General features: G+C 38.7%; 1 protein-coding gene across 3 annotated transcripts in view; it reads left to right on the top strand.

The window, feature by feature from the left end:
* Positions 1–18,201, top strand: part of TEK (TEK receptor tyrosine kinase) — a 121,324-nt gene that overhangs the window by 79,600 nt on the left and 23,523 nt on the right. For all 3 annotated transcript variants that reach the window (XM_077147995.1, XM_077147994.1, XM_077147992.1), the window contains 4 exons: positions 3,735–3,896; positions 5,722–5,856; positions 12,908–13,195; positions 15,510–15,809. In XM_077147995.1, coding sequence (XP_077004110.1) covers positions 3,735–3,896; positions 5,722–5,856; positions 12,908–13,195; positions 15,510–15,809 — 885 coding nt within the window. The remainder of the gene's footprint in view (positions 1–3,734; positions 3,897–5,721; positions 5,857–12,907; positions 13,196–15,509; positions 15,810–18,201) is intronic.

Below are 18,201 nucleotides of genomic sequence, written 5' to 3'. Positions count from 1 at the left end.
GACCCCTGGGATCACATAGACTTGGGGTCAGTTTTGTCACCACTACTTAATAACCTTGTATCGTGGCCTTAGTGAAATAATTCAACCTCTCTGAGTCTTTCTTTATCTATAAATGAGACTTGTATTATTTATCTGTTTGGGTTATTAAGAAAGTTAGATGAGGTATTAAATATATAAAGGACTTGAAATTGTGTGGGGCACAAGGTATCCAGTAGTAATCATATTTCATAAAACATTTAGCTTTATCATTCTTGTGACTTCCTACTTCTTATTGTTGGGGATAATTTGGAGAATTTTTATTTAGAGAACTACTTACTTAATATGAAGCCCAGACTATGCTGTATAATTAACATGAATAATTTTTCTCAAACTTAGCATTTTGAAATTCAAATTAGTCTAAATGGAGTACATTTTTGGCTTGAAGGGAAGAAATAAAGTGGGGTACATCCAAGCTTACCTAACCACTGTACATAAATACAATAGGAATTTTAAACTTGGAAATAACTTGTGAACCTATTTAGACAAAATACACCTAATAACTCTTTGATGTATATTTTGTAGAAGGCACTAGGCTAAGGGTATCACCTACTTTATCTTATATAATCTCTTTAAAACATTATGCAATAGATATTGCTATCCTCATTTTATCAGTGAAGAAAACAAGCTCAGGTTATTTAACTGGCCTGTGGCAGCATAGCTGGTAAGTGGCAAATCTTAGTTTTGAACCTGGTCTTTTGACTCCAAAGCCAGAATTATCTCTTCTAGACCAGTCTGCATTTGTCTCCTGTGCTACAGATGAAGAAGCAACATGACCAAAGTTGATTTGTATTTGGTTCACTTGATTAGAAATCTTTTGGGATATCCCAAAGGTAATTTCTAGAAATGAAATGGATGTAAATACCCAGACACAATCTTTTCTCTTTTAAGGCAATAGAAACAGTAGCATAAGTGAAACTACATAGATTTGGATTGTCTGCCTTGAGGATCCATCTCAACCACCTCAGAAACCTTAGTATTTTTTGGATTACTAGAAAAACCCCAACTGTGGCTGTTCAGTAGGATATTCAAATGATTAAAATAATTTATTATCTCTTGCATGTTCTTGGAGAAAGGTAATGATATACAGAAGATAGATTATTTGATTTTTAAACTTTAAATAACAAACAAACCCTGCTGCTAAAATACAGGACAAGCATTGGTTCTAATTTTTATTTTTAATGAAAGATACAGCACATAATGAATGGATATAAGCATCTCCATTCCCAAATGTTTGCATATTCACTGATACCTCTTCATTGTCATATTGACTGCTATCCATAAAATGGAAATGGTCATTATGGAAATTAACCATGGTCTTTAACTATAGTATCTATTTTTTGAAATAAATACTATTGACAGGGCTTTGCTACTGGAGTACAAATTGGTACAACCAATTTGGAAAACTGTCTAGATGTACTGAAGCTATGCAAGTCCACGCCTAGGTACAGATGCAAAAGAAATGAGTACCTATGTTCAATAAATATACATTCAATAATATTCAGATCAATTTTAATCATAATATACTCAAGTTGGAATTAACCCAAATGTCTCTCAACATTAGAATAGATAAATAAATGATGGTATATTCATAAAATGGAATACTAAACAGCAATAAAAAATGAATTCCTGCTACATGTAACACTATAGATGAATCCTAAAGACATAATAATGAACAAAAGAAACGACATGCTTTATGGTTCCATTTATATAAAGATCAAAAACAGGCAAAACTAACAATAGTGACAGAAGTCAGGATAGTATTTACCTCTGGGTGGGGGTTATGGACTGGGAAGGGACCCAAAGGTGGTTTCTGGGGAGCTGGAAATTTTCTCTATCTTAATCTGGGTGGTGGTGAGTGTAGACATAAGTAAAGTCTCTTGAGCTAAATACTCGTAAGATTTTTGCACATTATAATATGTATGTTATACTTCAATTAAAAAAGATTAAAAGGCAAAAAAGTAGAAAGATTACTAGGGGGAAGCTTTTGGAGTAATTTTTCACACCTGTAAAACGATTGCACACTGGCATTCATGGCCATGAGAGAATGTGCGTCTGTTGGTTTAAACAAGCAGGTGATCTTATTTGATCATGTAAAGGAAGCCCAACTGCATGAATTTACCCACCACCCTCTTAGTGACCTATGTAAAATGTGTATCCAGTCTTACCCTAACTTAACGCTGGTTATGGTCTGACTCCAGTTATGGGACTCTGCTTGATGATGCTTCTTCCTGACTTCATTACTGAAAGATCCTGATCTTGGGCTACTTCCTGAACCTCATTCAGTCATTCAGCAGAACTTCCTGAAGCTCTAGACCCTGTTCTAGTCACTGGGAATACAACAGCGAACACCACCAAAGGAGCCCTCCCATCATGGAGCTTATATTCCCACAGGGAGATGAGCAATGGACAGATAAATAAAGTGAATAGTTTTTCGGGATGCTAAGTGCCATGGAGAAAAATAAGGCAGAACTAGGGGATAGAGAATGCTGGTGCAAGGCTAGAGAAGCAACTGTCATTTTAAGTAGGGTGGGAAGATTTCTCTGAGAAGATGCTATTTGAGCAAAGACCTGAAATCATGGTGAGTCAAAGCACCAAGGCAAAGGGGAAAAATAAAGTTACTGAACACAGCATTGTCTCTTGGAACTCGAAAGACTCTGAATGATATAACACACTCCATGGGAGAGAACTAAAAATAGTTATGAATTTCTGAGATTGTCTGGCTAATGGAGTTACAGAGCTCACTAGAAATTCAGTTGGCAAATATTTACTCAGCATCTGGTTGATACATGGTCCTTGCACTAATGGAGTTACTGTCTAGTGCAGATGGTTTTCAACCTTTTTTAATGATATCACTCCCCCACCCCCTCCAGGAGCCTTTTTAGAAATGTTACTTCAAAACTCCCTGCATCCTTATACAATTTTAATAACACAGAAATACCATACTGTTTATGTCCTGTGGCTCTTCCACATACCATGGTAATATTAGATTTCTCCTACCTTTCCCCCCAAACTAATTTTTGCCTCTTTGAGGGTAATATCACTCCCATAGAGAATGCATGGTCCAGTGGAAAGACTGATGTTGACTAATCTTACCAAGATTAGTAAATTCCAAAAAGTAGCATGAAAGAAAAACATGGGTTCTGTGAAAGTTTATAACAAGTGAGCCTAATTGAATTTCTGAGCTAGCCGCCCCTGATGGAATCACATCAGAGCTGAGAGTTGATGATGAATAAGAATTAACCAGAACAGAGGTAGGGGGAACGCTCTTTGCCGGGAGATAGTATCTGCAAAGATCCTAAGACGGGAAGGTGCGCGGGATGAACTGAAAAGAGCTCAGTGGGCTGGAGGATATTGGGTGAGGGGAAGAGGAAGCTGGAGAGTAAGCAAGGTCTTGATTATGCAAGGCCTGGCCAGTCAAGGTGAGAATTTTAGATTTTATCCAAAATGTAATGGGAATCTATGAAAGGATCTCCAGTAGAAGAGTGCTCATATTTTAAGAAAGCACTTGGTGGTTAATTGGTTGAAGGAGCAAGAGGAATGCATGGAAGTCAGAGAGGTGGTGGTTGTATTGAATCCAGGCAGAGAAATCTAAGTGAATATTGATGGAAATGTAAAGGCTCTTGCTCACCCTGTAAACCCACCCAAGAACAACAGCAAAATCCCAAGACTAATCTGTTTGCTGAAATTTTATTTAGTTCTTCCAAAGCCCTTGAATGCCCCAAATGTGATCGATACTGGACATAACTTTGCTGTCATCAACATCAGCTCTGAGCCTTATTTTGGGGATGGACCAATCAAAACCAAGAAGCTTCTATACAAACCTGTTAAGCATTATGAGGCCTGGAGGCATATTCAAGGTAAGATTTGAACAGGAGTGGTCCAGCTGGAGAGATGGCGCCAGGAAAAAATTTCCCCAAATATGGAAATCCACTTCTCCTTGATTCAATTCTCTATCCTAAAGGGGTGGTGTAGTAAAGGATTCCATTTCAGATAGTAGACAGAATGCAGGGGGCCTTCTGACTTCTGGGACTAACTTTTTGGAAATCAATGTGTAGTAGGGGGACACACTGGCTTACATCGGGATGCTGATATTGATAGAAATATTGTTACTTCCTTTCCAGGCTTTTCTGGATCTCCAGTCCTGTTTTAAGTTACGCCATCTTGCTTGGTCATGGGGGAGGTCCTCTGCCTGTATTATTTGCTCCATGAATATAGTAACAGCCAAGTCCAGGATCTGTTAGAAAGGCAGGGAGACATAATCTGCCTAAATCCTAGGGGATGATTGTTTCTCCTGTATTGAGTTATACTTTTTCTCATTTCAAGTCTTGCCCTGGCCTGCAGACTCTTAAAACCCAGAGGAATTTTTAGAGGAATTTGGAGTTAAAGAAGTTGGGTTGTGGCAGGCTGGGCTGGGATAGAGGAGAGGGGTGTGTGGGCAAAGAGAGCTACCTGCCCCTCCCCTAACTTCCTGAAAGAAAAAAAATAATAAACAAAATGTCAGAAGCACATGAAAACAGCTAAATATATTTTGAACATAAGTTACAGTTCTCTTTGTTGCAAGACGATGTAAAAATCACAATTTTTAAAAACAAAACAAAACAAAAAAGCAACAACGAAAAGAAAACAAAGGAAGCCCAGTGCTTTCACTGTGCCATCTTGTAGCGACACCATGCTTTTGGGTTGCATGTGTCCCTCTACCTATATTCTAGTCTCACTGTGCCTTGGATTTGCTAAAAAGAACCCCTACCCTCTGTATGTATATAAACAAAGATGTTACACAACAGGAAAAGGTAAAAGATGGTTCTTGGCTTAATAACTCTAGTTGAGCTGGCTACACTCAATCAAATATCATTACTGAGCTCTTCACATTCTATTGTAGGTCCAGTGAAATTACAGAATCCTAGGGACGTGAGACTGATTTGGCGTATTGCTGTTTCCAACATCAGTGGCTAGATCTTAATAAAAAGCAGAGATTTTTTTTCTTTTTTCGTAGATGGTAATAATCCATTATCTCTTTCTACAATTTGACATTCACAATGTGGTCTTCCAAGAATTCTTAAACATTGCCCTTTTTTTTTTCCTTACCGACTACGAATTTATCATATGATAAGCAAAAATTTATCCTTGCACTCTCCATGGAGAAATAGAGGCTGGGTAAAGCAAATAGCTAAGGAAAAAAGAAGGGGCATGTTTCTTTAAGGGAACTACTTTGAGATCCTTTAGAATCCATGATATATGATCATTACAAATCACAAGTCATTATAAGCAAAACTTCAGAGGGTTTTTTCTCCTGATAGCTTGACTGAAATCAATAGATATACAAAAACAGTAGACACTCATCGATTTCAAATTATTCCAACTAAGGATTCTTTTGCTCCCATATCTGTTTGGTATTGCAAGTAGTTGAAGATTTGTGAGGTTTTACGCTACAAATGAATAGAGATAAAAGCACTAAGTGGCACAGAGATACATAGATTAATGTGTACATTATAACCTAGAAACTTCCTTTTAAAAGCCCTGTTTTCCTACTATCAGGAATGGCGATGGAATTGCCTCTGGGTTTCACTAAGACGTTGCATTTTTCAAAACCTAACACTACTTCACATGACAATCACAACAATCCGGATTTAAAGAATGTCAGAGAATGCCGACTTAAATTTCCTGAACTTTCCCTCCTTGTAGTGTCAAATGAGATTGTTATACTCAACTATTTGGAACCTCGAACCGAGTACGAGCTTTGTGTGCAGCTGATCCGGCGCGGAGAGGGCGGGGAGGGGCACCCGGGCCCGGTGAGACGCTTCACAACAGCTTCTATCGGTCAGTCCAAGCCAACGGGCATTTATCCACGAGCAGGGTGGGAGGGGGAGGAAGGGGAAAGAGGAAGGAAGACCAGGAAGGGTGGTGGTGGGTGAGTGGGTGGGTGGGGATGGACGGGGAAGGAGTTTGCTTTTGAAAGGGTGGGGAAAGTGACAGGAAGGCCATCAACTTTGAGCCAAACTCTTCCTTTATTTGGGTGGGGCTCCTCCCCTGCCTCCCTGAAGGAGGGGTTCTGCAGAAATCCGAGGGGACAGAGAAGGAAGCAGATGAGCTTTCAGGAGGGCAGGGACATCCCTTAGCTAATGGGATTTATTCTCTAGCAACTGGATTGAACCTTGGCTCCAGTATTGTATCACCAGCTTCCTGTTTCCATTTTAACGGCCCAGGCCAGGTTCTTGCCACACGTGTAAGTCCAGAAATCCTCGTCTATTTATTTTTGAAAATAATTTTTCATGTTTCAAAGTGATCTGTGCACACAGTTAAAACATCAAATAGAATGAAAGGCTTTTATCTAAAGGACAGCAGTCCCTGCTTTACCCCAGGCCCCACTTCCACCTTCCCAGTCCTGCTACCAGGAGGCAGCCCTTTTTAATTCCTCTGCTCTTTCATAGTTCTCAAACGTTAGCATCTATCAACATTGCCTAGAGGACTTCTTTTTAACCAAAAATTGCTGAGCCGGGTCCCCAGGGTTTCTGATTCACTAGATTTGGGGCAGTGATGGAGCCCAAGAATTTGCATTTCTAATGAATCTTGAAACCACTAGTCCTAGAACCACACATTTTAAATGACAGGTATAGCAACATTTCTCCCGGTATCCATGTTAGTTGGTATCTATTGACTTTCTATAGTATGTTGATTAAGGAGCCCTTGAACCTGTGACATCCTCTTGGTGCTACCCTGGGCTCCAGCTTTCTGCTGCCCTCCTAACCTCCTTTGAAACATTGGTGTGATGGTTGTTCTGGTTCTTTGACTTGTTCACTGTGTATAATACTTCTTACTATCTCCTGCTTAGTGCTGTACAGTTTCAAGCTCATCTATGTTTAATTCATGTTGTGGTGGGGTGGGCTGCGGTGGCTCAGTGGCAGAGTTCTTGCCTGGTGTGCTGGAGACCTGGGTTCGATTCCCGGTGCCTACCCATGCAAAAAAAAAAAAAGTTAAATAGTTCATATTATGGTGGAGTATAGGAATTATCGTGTTCCCCATTTTATGGATTGAAAAGTAGAGTGTCAGAGTGGTTTAACAGCTTGCCAGGGTAAAGCATCTTATGCATGCCAAATCCAGAACTTTTAAACCGAGATCTTCAGACTCCATATTCTCTTTTTCTAATTATTATCATGATATTTACCGTGGAGCCAAAGGTATCATTTTCCTCTCAACTGATAGATTTTTCTGTTTCTAGCCCATTTACTAAGGCAGCAGAATATGGAATGAGTTAGTGAAACAATTAGGAAGAACACCTAGCTCTCCTTCTGCAGGGAATGTGTTCCCCTAACAAACAACCCCCTTCACAGCAACCAGCTAGTTTTCATGTGATCGGCAGCATCCTTAGAGAACCAAATGGCACTCGGGCTACTCTGGTGCTTGTAGAAGCATTATGCAAGTAAGAAATGGCTCCCTTGGAACCCATGGGGTTGTGAATGTAAAAAGCAAAATCAGAAACAATAGTTAAGGCTTGATTACTAGAAATAAATAAATTGGAGGATTAAGGGACCTTCCATGTCTGGGATCAAAGGGGCCTCTGACATCTTGTAAGGGTGCTGTTCAAGGGCAAATGGTAGGTAATTCCTGCTCAGGTCAGTGGTGATGAATCAAAAAGGGAGTTCATAACCTATCTCAGATGGAAACTGTTTATGGAAGAGAACATAATACACTTCACAGCCTCCTACTGCCTGGTTTTCAGCCTCCAGAATATGTTCCAGTCAGGATGCATTTAGAGATCGCTTGGAATATTTCAAAGCACTTCATAAGGGCGGGTGGGAAGGGAAATTTTTGAAGGTTCTTTTCCCATCATTTGAATTTTGCTGATTTTTTTTTAAATTCATCTGGCAGCTGCACTATTTATAAGTGTGTTGATTGAGGTGGTAAAGGTCAGGGAGGCAAGAAGGGGAGGGAAGTGAACTTTTTCTGAACACATGGCAGAAAGAGGACAAGAGGGAGGCCAATTCTCTCACTAGAAAGCATTTCTCTTACCATCAAGAGTTAGAGCATTCTTTCTCAGCCTTTGTTTTTCATTTTTGTCCCCCATCCTCACCCCCAAGGGATTTTTAGGACATTTTTGTCCTAACCCCCTCTCAGCCTCTGCAGAATTTTCATACCGCAGATGTAATGTGTATCTGCTTATGTATTGTGGCCCTTCAGAAACTACTGGAATAAAAAATTTTCTCATACCCCACCCCCATCCCCAACAAATTCTTGCTTCCTTAGGGGACATAACTTCCCACTGAGAATGCATAAGTTAGAGGATCACTATCCAATGTTTTAAAAGAATTTGCTAACCAGGATTTTAATAATCAATTTACTGCTATTATCTGATACAAAACATGTGGTCCTGCTCTATCTGATTCAGCCTCTGTTTATCTTGATATAAGATATGACACCTTACGAAGGAAAGAGAGAAGGCTGGGCAGCGGGCAGGAAGGAAGGAAGGAAAGAAATAAAGAAACTAATGTAAATTGAGCCCCTAACACCTTCCAAGCATTTTCACATCCATTATCTCATTTATTTCTCCTGAATTTGGGAGGTGGGGATTTTTGTTTCAGTTGTAAAAAAAACTTGTAGAGGTTATGCATTTGCCCAAAATTACAATACTAAAGTGGCACGCTTCTGACTTTCTGACTTCAAAACCCATATTTTATTTCCAGTTAGCTTTCCCTGTGATAGTCCAGGTTCGTGTGGGTGGTACTGGACAAAGGTGGTGGATTCTTTTGTCCAGTGCTCTCAAATGACCAATTCCTGAGACACCAGGGTTTCAAAGAGAGAAAAACTTTCTTACTAGGTGTGTAACAGGAGATCAGACGGCTTATCAGGCCAAAAGATGTCTCCCCAAACTGCAGTAATTCTGATAGTTTTATAAAATTAAAAAATGGGCAGATTTTAGGATAATGAGCACAGTGGGCCCAGATGAGGTAATTAGAGGTGATCTTATTATTGAGTATGTGCAGATTGATTACCTGCTTAGTCACAGAACTTATGTAAGAAAATGGTAGGGCTTAATATGATGGGCATGCTATTTAATGTTATAATGAGGTACAGGTGACTTGTAGGTTAAAGTCTAAGCTACTGCGCATAGAACTAGGCTGTTATCAAGATAATTTTGGGCTTGAGGTAGGTTAGTTCTGGGCTTACCCAAGACCCTTTATTAGTAAACATTAGGGGCTATCTTTAGTGATTACAAGACTCTGAAGTTGAAAAACTGGATAAATGGATACAAATGAAGGTTAGTCACAAGGTTTTTACAATCATGGGAGCAGAAGATACAGGATATACACTCATTATAAGTGATCAAGGCAACTGGATTACAATTTAGAGGTTCAGGTATTTCCCATGTCTACTCTAATATACCAGAAAACAATATGGAACATCTGTCTAATGATTCAGTAATCAGTAATCAAAATCATCCCTTAAATCCTAATTTCTTAGTTATAATTCCTCCCTGTCATTTGATAATTATCTCTCAATCTTGAGGGATAACTGGGTGACATTTTCTAACTTCTTCAAGGCTGAAAAGGTGCATTGTCATTAAGGGGCAGAGGGGTGAAACTGTTGTTCTTGTGTAGTCCAGTATTCCTGGGTTTCAGATGCTTCAGTGTTCTGGCATCGGAACAATCTGGAGGTTTTAAGTCTCTGAAAAACAAACTTAATAAGTAAAATTTTTATAGAGCTTAGGATATTGTTCAGGGTTTCTAGAAATGCTGTTGGTTGGGGTTTGCCATATTGTGGCAGTTTGCAGTATCTGCCTGAAACTTGCATAAGAGCAGCTGTTCCAGAATGACCTCTTGACTTGATATAAAATCTCTTAGCCATTGAAACTCTATTTCTTTTCCCCATTTAGGTGAACTAATCCATGATGTCAGGGCCAGGCTCATCTTTGGGACTATGTCTCATGATGCCAGGGCCAGGCTTACACTCCTGGAAATTATGTCCCACATAGGGGAGAAGGTCAGAGTTTGGCTTAGAGAGAGATCACATTTGAGTAACATCCAAGGTTCTCTGGAGTTGGCTCTTAGGCATTAATTATAAGTAGGTTCAGTTTGCTATCATAAAAATAAGTTTCATAAGGACAAGCCTCAAGATTGAGGCCTTGACTTATTAAATTGGGAGTACCTCTTGCTTAAGAAAATGTCAGAAATTCCCCAGGTGGAGAAGTTTAATAGTTACATTTTTTCCCAGTCCCTCAAGGGACTTTGCAAATACTTTTTCACTTTCTGTTCAAAATACTTTGAAAAATAACATGATATACCATTAATTTGTACAGAATATTAAGATTTTATCACTTATTCTAGTTTCTGTATCAAATAAAGCTGAATTAGATTGTTTAAATAAACTAACTAGACAGATTAAATTAGATAACATGCTACAGAAAATTTAAATTTTGGATAAGCATTTTTCTTTTTGTCTCACAAAAGTTAAAGCTTTAAAGTACAGACAGTGTATGTATGTATGTATATATATATTTACCTTGTATATTGATTTAACTTAGTTTTAACCAGATCAGGTTCAGTCACATCTTTAATCAGAGTTTGATCTTTTTCAGTTCTATTTTTCTAAAGTTGCTGTATAAAGATATGCTGACTTTCAGAGCTGGAGAACTAAATCTGAGTCTCAGGTGTCACACAGATACTTAAAATTCCAGGGAACTGCTAGGTTATACAAAGAGCAAAGCATTTCAGAATTTAAACATAATGGTTAAAGCTTATAATCTAAGCTTTAATTTTTATGAGCATTTTTAAATGAAGCTACTTTCAGAGATAAAAACATTAGACAGTTGTTTTATGTTAACAAACCATAGCAGAGGTTTTATTCTTTTTCACTTTTACATATTTGCTGGTTAAACAGAATATAATTTACGTATTTGTCCTGCCTCTCTTTTAAAGTCTTTTCTTATTACAGATGGAGCTCTGACCTATAGCTCACCACATATACTTTTAGAGAGGTATTAGAGAAAAGCAGTGCAACTGACAAGTAAATTTGACTGTCTCTATGATCTTTCAATGATTCTTTTCTAAGAATAACTAAAACTTTTACTAACGACATCATACCGTTGTCTAACATACTTGTCAGTATCAGGATATAACATGGACAGTGAGAACATTGTCAAGGCTTTAGGAATTTTTATAAAAATCTCAAAATATATGAATGATATTTTACCTGTACAAATTTAGCTAGCAAAGGGATAGAAAATCCCTTTTAATTATTGTAATACTTCGCAAACATCCACTATGTAATATGTTAAACTATTTTAGCTCCTCACATTTACAACATGAAAGAACAAATCCTTTGTAACAATTTTATTTTATAAGTGAAAAGATAAGTCTTCTGAAATAAAGGATGATAATGTCAACATAAACATTAACAAGGATATTATCCTGATATAAAATCTTTGTGTTCTAGATAGAGTACTTGTATGGGTTAAGAAAAATTTCCTATGACTTTTCATTAAGAACAGGCAAACAATCCTCATTATTTTAATAGAGAGGAAACTGAACTTCAGTTTTGTATGAATATACAGTTTGACACAAAACTTTTTTTTTAATGTTATAAACACGGTTATCAAATTTTTGTCAGCATTAACTACGACAGACAGAATTCACTCTTATAAACCTTCTTTAACTTTCCATATGCATTCAAGGCTTTAGTCGACAATGACTACAACAAACAAAATTCACTTTCTCAAGCCTTCTACAGCTTTCCATATCCATCCAGCGCTTGCAGTTAGATACAAATAAAATTCACTTCACACACTTTCCAACAAACAAAATTAACTTTAATCAGAAAATATCATCTTAGTATGGAAAATAATAAAAATACTATCCATCTCACCTATAGTGTTTATTTATCCAGACTGCATACGATCAGAAATAAATTTGATAACTAATTCGTAAAGCTCTTTGAACCTGTGTACTTCCTTCCAATGAGAATATTCATGAAGGGGAGGAGAAACAGGTATTTCCCTCTGTCTACTCCAATATACCAGAAAACAAAAAAGGAATGTCTATATAATGATGCAGTAATCAAAATCATCCCTTAATCCAAACTTCTTGGTTACATGGGAAAATTATGTCTAGACAGTATGTGACTATAGCCAATAACTTGAAGCAATCAGAGCAGGTAGGACTGGGCCAGCCACCACAGCTGTTAGGACGTCTGAAAGTCTCCTTGCAAAGGAAAAAACCCATAATTGCTTTAAAAGTATATTGCTTAAAATGGCAAAACAATAACAAAATGAAACACTGGATACTCATCCATAATCCCACAACCTTGCCCAAAACTTTTTTTCATTTTTATCAATTTCATTCCCATCCTTATCCAGTTGTAGACATGACTTTGCCAAGCTACAATCAGACATTTTTTCTCATAATATAAATATTTTAATGGGTTTAAATAATCCTCCTAATTATCTACTTTAATCCATTAGATGGCTATATAATAATTTATTAACATATTTCCCTATTTCTGAGAATTTAGGTTTCTTCCAATTTTTTTTCCTATTATAAAGTTGTAATAGATATTTTCATGTGCATAGCCTTTTCTCTTCCTTAGGATTATTCCCTTAGAATAAATACTTGGTAGTCAGATTATGGGGCCCCAAAATATGGTCATTTCTAGGAATCTTGAAAAATATCCCTAAATTGTTCATCAAATGGAGAATTATTTTAAAGATTTACTCTTTTGATGGGGAAAAAGCTCTTACTTGGCTGTTATCTTGCATTTCTTTGATATCTTATGAAGTTGTACATTCTGCTAGATTCCAAGAATCTTCTTTAAAGCTTCCCTTTGAGGCTGTTCTTACCTCCAATCTATGTCTAATGATTATGTTTCTGATTTCTTCTAGGCCTCCCTCCTCCAAGGGGTCTCAGTCTGCTCCCAAAAAGTCAGACGGCTCTGAATTTGACCTGGCAACCAATATTTCCAAGCTCAGATGATGAGTTTTATGTTGAAGTGGAAAGGAGCTCTGTGCAAATGAAAAGCGATCATCAGAACATTAAAGTGCCAGGCAACTTGACTTCAGTGCTACTTAACAATTTACACCCCAGGGAGCAGTATATAGTCCGAGCTAGAGTGAACACCAAGGCCCAGGGGGAATGGAGTGAGGCGATCTCTGCTTGGACCCTTAGCGACAGTAAGTAACTTCCAGTTTCACCTGAGCAACATTCTCAGCTCCTGCTGTTTAGATTTACTACCATCACTTCAAGACCATTTCTCAGTAATCATTGAAGGCAATCAGTTGGGAACAGAACTTAATTTGTTTCTGCCCTCCTCCACTTCTCCCACCAAATCTCATTTAATAACCTGTTAATATGTAAGAAATCGCAATGTATTTGAGTTTGCAAGAATTCGGGCAGGACTGTGCTAAAATGTACCTTTGCTTGGTGTGGAGATATTTATTAAGTAAATTAATAGCACTGATAAGGTTTTCTAGGGCTTGTTTAATCAAGGATCAACCAAGGATCATTGTGTATCTATATGCAAACAGATGCTGAATACTTGCAGATGGGTCTTTCCTAATCTTAAAAGCCAAGTAACTTTGCTTGAAAAGTCTTCATAACAGACCCTACTTGGGATTGCTATATAAATCTGAGAGTAATAAGATCACTTTCTTTCACAATATTCTGCAGTCCAGGCTTTCTCTGTTGATCATTTAAAATTAGATGGAACATCTGGAGTTTCCTTGTAGTATCAGACATTTTTGGTCATTCAGTAGAGCTTTGGTTTGAGTAACATTTTGTCACCTGTGAAAGGACTAGCTCTTTCTTGACCACACCAACTACCACTTAAGTCAGGGGCCACTTTGGTCCCTCACTGCCTCCTTATATCTGTCTCTCTCTGCTGCAGTAGGTTTTCTACTTCCTTGTTCCAGGGTGTGGAAGCAGATGCAATAATTTTCTCCAGCCATTCTTTTCTTTTGCCAGTGACTCATGGAAATCTGAACTGCATTATCAGTGTTTAGCGATTCTTCCTCATTTTTAAAAAAATATATAATTTAATAATTATAGGACAATTCAGAGAGTGATACATATCCACATTCCTACCACCCAGAATGAGCAATTGTTAACAACTGGTCATATAAGCTTTCAGCCTTTTTCTTAATTTGTGAAACTAAGAATGCAATACAGCTATATCACAAATCCCTTTGACCATCATCCTTACTCCAGTTCTAGTCCTTTCTTCCCAGAGATAATAAAATTATGAATTTGTTCTGTATCTTTCCATTCCCTTTTTTTACTTTTCTGTTTTGGCATAGGCAGGCTCTGGGAATTGAACCCGGCTCTCCAGCATGGCAAGTGAGATTTCTGCCACTGTGCCATCATGTACCGCCCATCTTTCCATTCACTTTTATATAATTTTATTACATATATATCCATAAGTATACATATACTTCATCTTACTTTTTTCTTTTTTTGGCATGGGCAGGCTCTGGGAATCGATCTCAGCATGGCAGATGAGAATTCTGCCACTGAGCCACTGCTACACCTCCCTTTCATCTTGCTTTTTTGAATAAACAATGTGATTTTTTATTTATCATCTTTATACATTTCGATCTGATATCTTATTTAACTTCTGTATAATATTCTATCTTATGTATACATCATTTCATTTCTCCATTCCCTTTTAGATAGGCATTTAAGCTGTTTTCACTTTTATTTAACTATTACAAACAAAACTGCAGTGACCATCCTGATGCATGTCTCCACGTGCATTGGTCTGAGAGCTATTTTAGAGTATCTGTCCAGAAGTGGAACTGATAGGTCATTTCTCTTTGAAATTGTTCTTCAATGTGTATTCTGTCCAGGAGTATGTTTTACCATTTCCTATATATATATCTCTGTATATCCTTTTCTTATATCTGTATCACTTGATATTATCAGACATTTTTGTTTTTGCCAATATCAAAGGTAAAAGATGGTAGCTCATTGTTAATTTCAATTTGCATTTCCTTGACAACTAGGAAAGTTGGGTGCTTTTTCTTATTTTTGTTGGAGATTTGGATTTCTTCCTTTGTGACGTACATATTGATATACTTTACCCATTTGCTGTTTGTCTTTTCTTACTGATTTATAGGCATTTTTTTTGCTTTTAAATTTGTATATTTTTAATAGATAATTTTAAATTGTACGATGAGCATATGATATACTTTTGTAGCAAAGGTATTTTATAATCCATTTTGAGAAACACAGTTTTGGCTAAATATGAATTCTGAAAGTGTTGTAATCAGTCAATCCCTATTACAGAAAGAGGTTAGTGGCCTAGGTATGCGAGACAATCTCTGTCATTCAGATGCTTGGCTTGGTTACAGGAAAGAAAACACAGATATAAAAACTATTGGGCATACAGGGTTGCCCATGGCAGCACCGACAGCCAGGCTAGGGAGGAGGGTGGGTTGGAACTGAGGCAGGGGTATCTTAAGTGGCATCATGTCCTTTAAATTTTTCTAGTTCTCCCTCCTCGACCGGAAAGCATCAAGATCTCCAACGTCACTGACTCCTCGGCCGTCATCTCTTGGATGATATTGGATGGCTATTCTATCTCCTCCGTTATCATCCGATACAAAGTCCAGGGGGAGAATGAAGACCAGCACGTCGATGTGAAGATCAAGAACGCCACCATCACCCAGTACCAGCTCAAGGGCCTGGAGCCCCAAACACTTTACCAGGTGGACATTTTTGCAGAGAACAACATAGGGTCAAGTAACCCACCCTTTTCTCGTGAACTGATGACCCTTCCAGAATCTCAAGGTTTGTAGAGTGGGGCGGTGTTTACACAGGATTGTTTTGGGAGGCCATCAGTAAAACTCTCTATCTTAAGATACTTACCCTTTATGCATGCCATGTGATTTCGTTCATTTGTCCTAACAGACTTCACCATCTCCAGATCTGTCACTAAAATGAAAATGCCCCCGGGGAAGGACCGAGGTACATTAAACCGTGAGATGAATTTGCCTAGCTTACCTTCTTCCCCCCAGCAATCTAAGAAGAAAATCTGAAGGGATGTAAATTTTGATTCCATAGAGAAAGGAGTATATGGAGCTCACTTAGCAGACATAGGCCCATGGGGGTGCTTCAGTGGGAGAATCCAAGAACCACTTTCCACTCTTGCTCAAACTGAACGCTTCTTTTAGCATCAGTGACAGTTTACTACACTGAGTGTTCTGTTTTCTGGTCCTGGTTATTGTGTCTCCACCGCCTTCACCAACCCCCACCCCAGAAAGAGTAAGCTCTCTAAGATAGATATCTCCTGAGATTTCCAAGCACACTGCATCTGCTGTGAGCGACACAACCTGTTGATTGATAAAACCTGTCCAGTGTAATTAAGTGAACGACAGCCTGGTGTGGCCATCCCAGGGTGCACCTTCGCTTTTGTAGTGAATGGCACCTTCTAGTCTTCTTTCTTACAACTCGCACAACAGAATGTAGATAAAGGGACCAAGGAAAGGAAAATGTCATTTCTGCCAATTTCTAACTTGGACTAGAGCATTTTTTACACAAAGTCTTATTACAGTAAAAATCTCTTGGTTCTCTTGGACGATTGCCCAGGACTTAAGAAATAAAGCAAAGCAAGCAGTGTTTTCAGTGCTGATTCTTTGGAACATTTTTCAGATGTCCATGGAATGATTAATTAGCGATTAAAGATAATGTAAAGAGAATTTCTGGATCACAGTCTTAGCAAACGCATGATTTTTATAATTATTTCTGTTCAAATGTATACATACCTTAAATCCAAGCTATATATAAAATGTAAACAAAAATTTTTAAAAAGACAAAACAAAATAAATAATCCCTCACCATTCCAGATAGCTCTTTGCATGCACAGAGATAGAAGGCAATATATAAATATAAAAATATATATATACATATAATATATAATCATATAGGAATACTTTAATAAAGATGGGATCATGCTGTACATGCTTTTTTTAATTAAAAAAGAATGAAGTTTAATTTATTTGACTTTAAAAACAGAACAGAAGTACATTTATCTGGAAACTGAAAGACTTCCAGGGAAGATGGCGGCTTAGTAAGGCATGCGGGTCTTAGTTCCTCCTCCAGAACAACTACTAAAGAACTAGAAATAGTACAGAACAGCTCCCAGAGCCACGACAGAGATCAGACACACAGCGTACCCCATTCTGGAATGGCTGGACCAGTTAAGAGACTCTGCTGCGGTGAGGTCCCCGAGAGGCGCGTGCTTCCCCAGGCTGCGGCAGCTGGCGGCCGGAGCCCCTCCCTCCCTCCTTCCCGGACTGGCTGGGAGCTTTGGATCGGCGGTTCCCCAAGCTGCGGCGGCCGGCGACTGCAGCCCCTTCCACACACGCGGCTTCCCGGGCCGGCTGGGAGCCTTGGAACAGCGGTTCCCCAAGCCGCGGCAGCTGGCGACCCTCCCCCACAGGCGACTTCCTAGAGGGAAAGGAAAGAGTCTCCAACAGTAGTAGAGACTGAGCCCAACCTAACACCAATAGTGGCATTAATGAACAACTTCTGACTACTAAAAATAGGTGCTCAGCTCAGGCGAAACTGATCAAGGTGGAAGTCGCTGATTGGACTAACTGAAAAAGAGGAAAGGGGGTGAAACAGAGCCTTCTGCGGCTGTTTCTACAGAGGCTTCGTTGCCTCTGGGCTCAGCGCTGGGATTACACAGGTTGCAAGTGCCCCGAACGCAGAAACAGGCTGCTTTCAGGGCTCTCTACCACCTGAACCTTCCCCGCAGGAGGGGTGAAACGCAACTCAGGTGGAATCCCTCTCTCAAGGAATTCAGATCCCAGGACTTCACAATTTGAAGCCATTAAAACCAACCTACAACCTTTCTTCTGTCTCCACCACACACCCAGCAGCGAGAGTCTTCCAAAATTAAAGGAGCCACAACATCTTTTGCTGGTGGGACCCACAGACAGAGAAGCACCACATACTGGGCAGGATAATAAAAACAGAGCCCAGAGACTTCACAGGAAAGTCTTTACCTGCTGGGTCCCACACTCAGGGAAATCTGATTAAATGCCCAGATGCCAGCAAAAAATAACAAATCACACCAGGAAAATTGAAGATATGGCCCAGTCAGAGGAACAAACCAATAGCTCAAATGAGATACAGGAGCTGAGACAACTAATTCTGAATATACGAACAGAAATGAAAA

Source organism: Tamandua tetradactyla, chromosome 2 (assembly GCF_023851605.1).
Source record: "Tamandua tetradactyla isolate mTamTet1 chromosome 2, mTamTet1.pri, whole genome shotgun sequence".
In the NCBI taxonomy this organism is placed as follows: Eukaryota; Metazoa; Chordata; class Mammalia; order Pilosa; family Myrmecophagidae; genus Tamandua; species Tamandua tetradactyla.
This window is presented reverse-complemented; position numbering and strand designations above follow the sequence as displayed.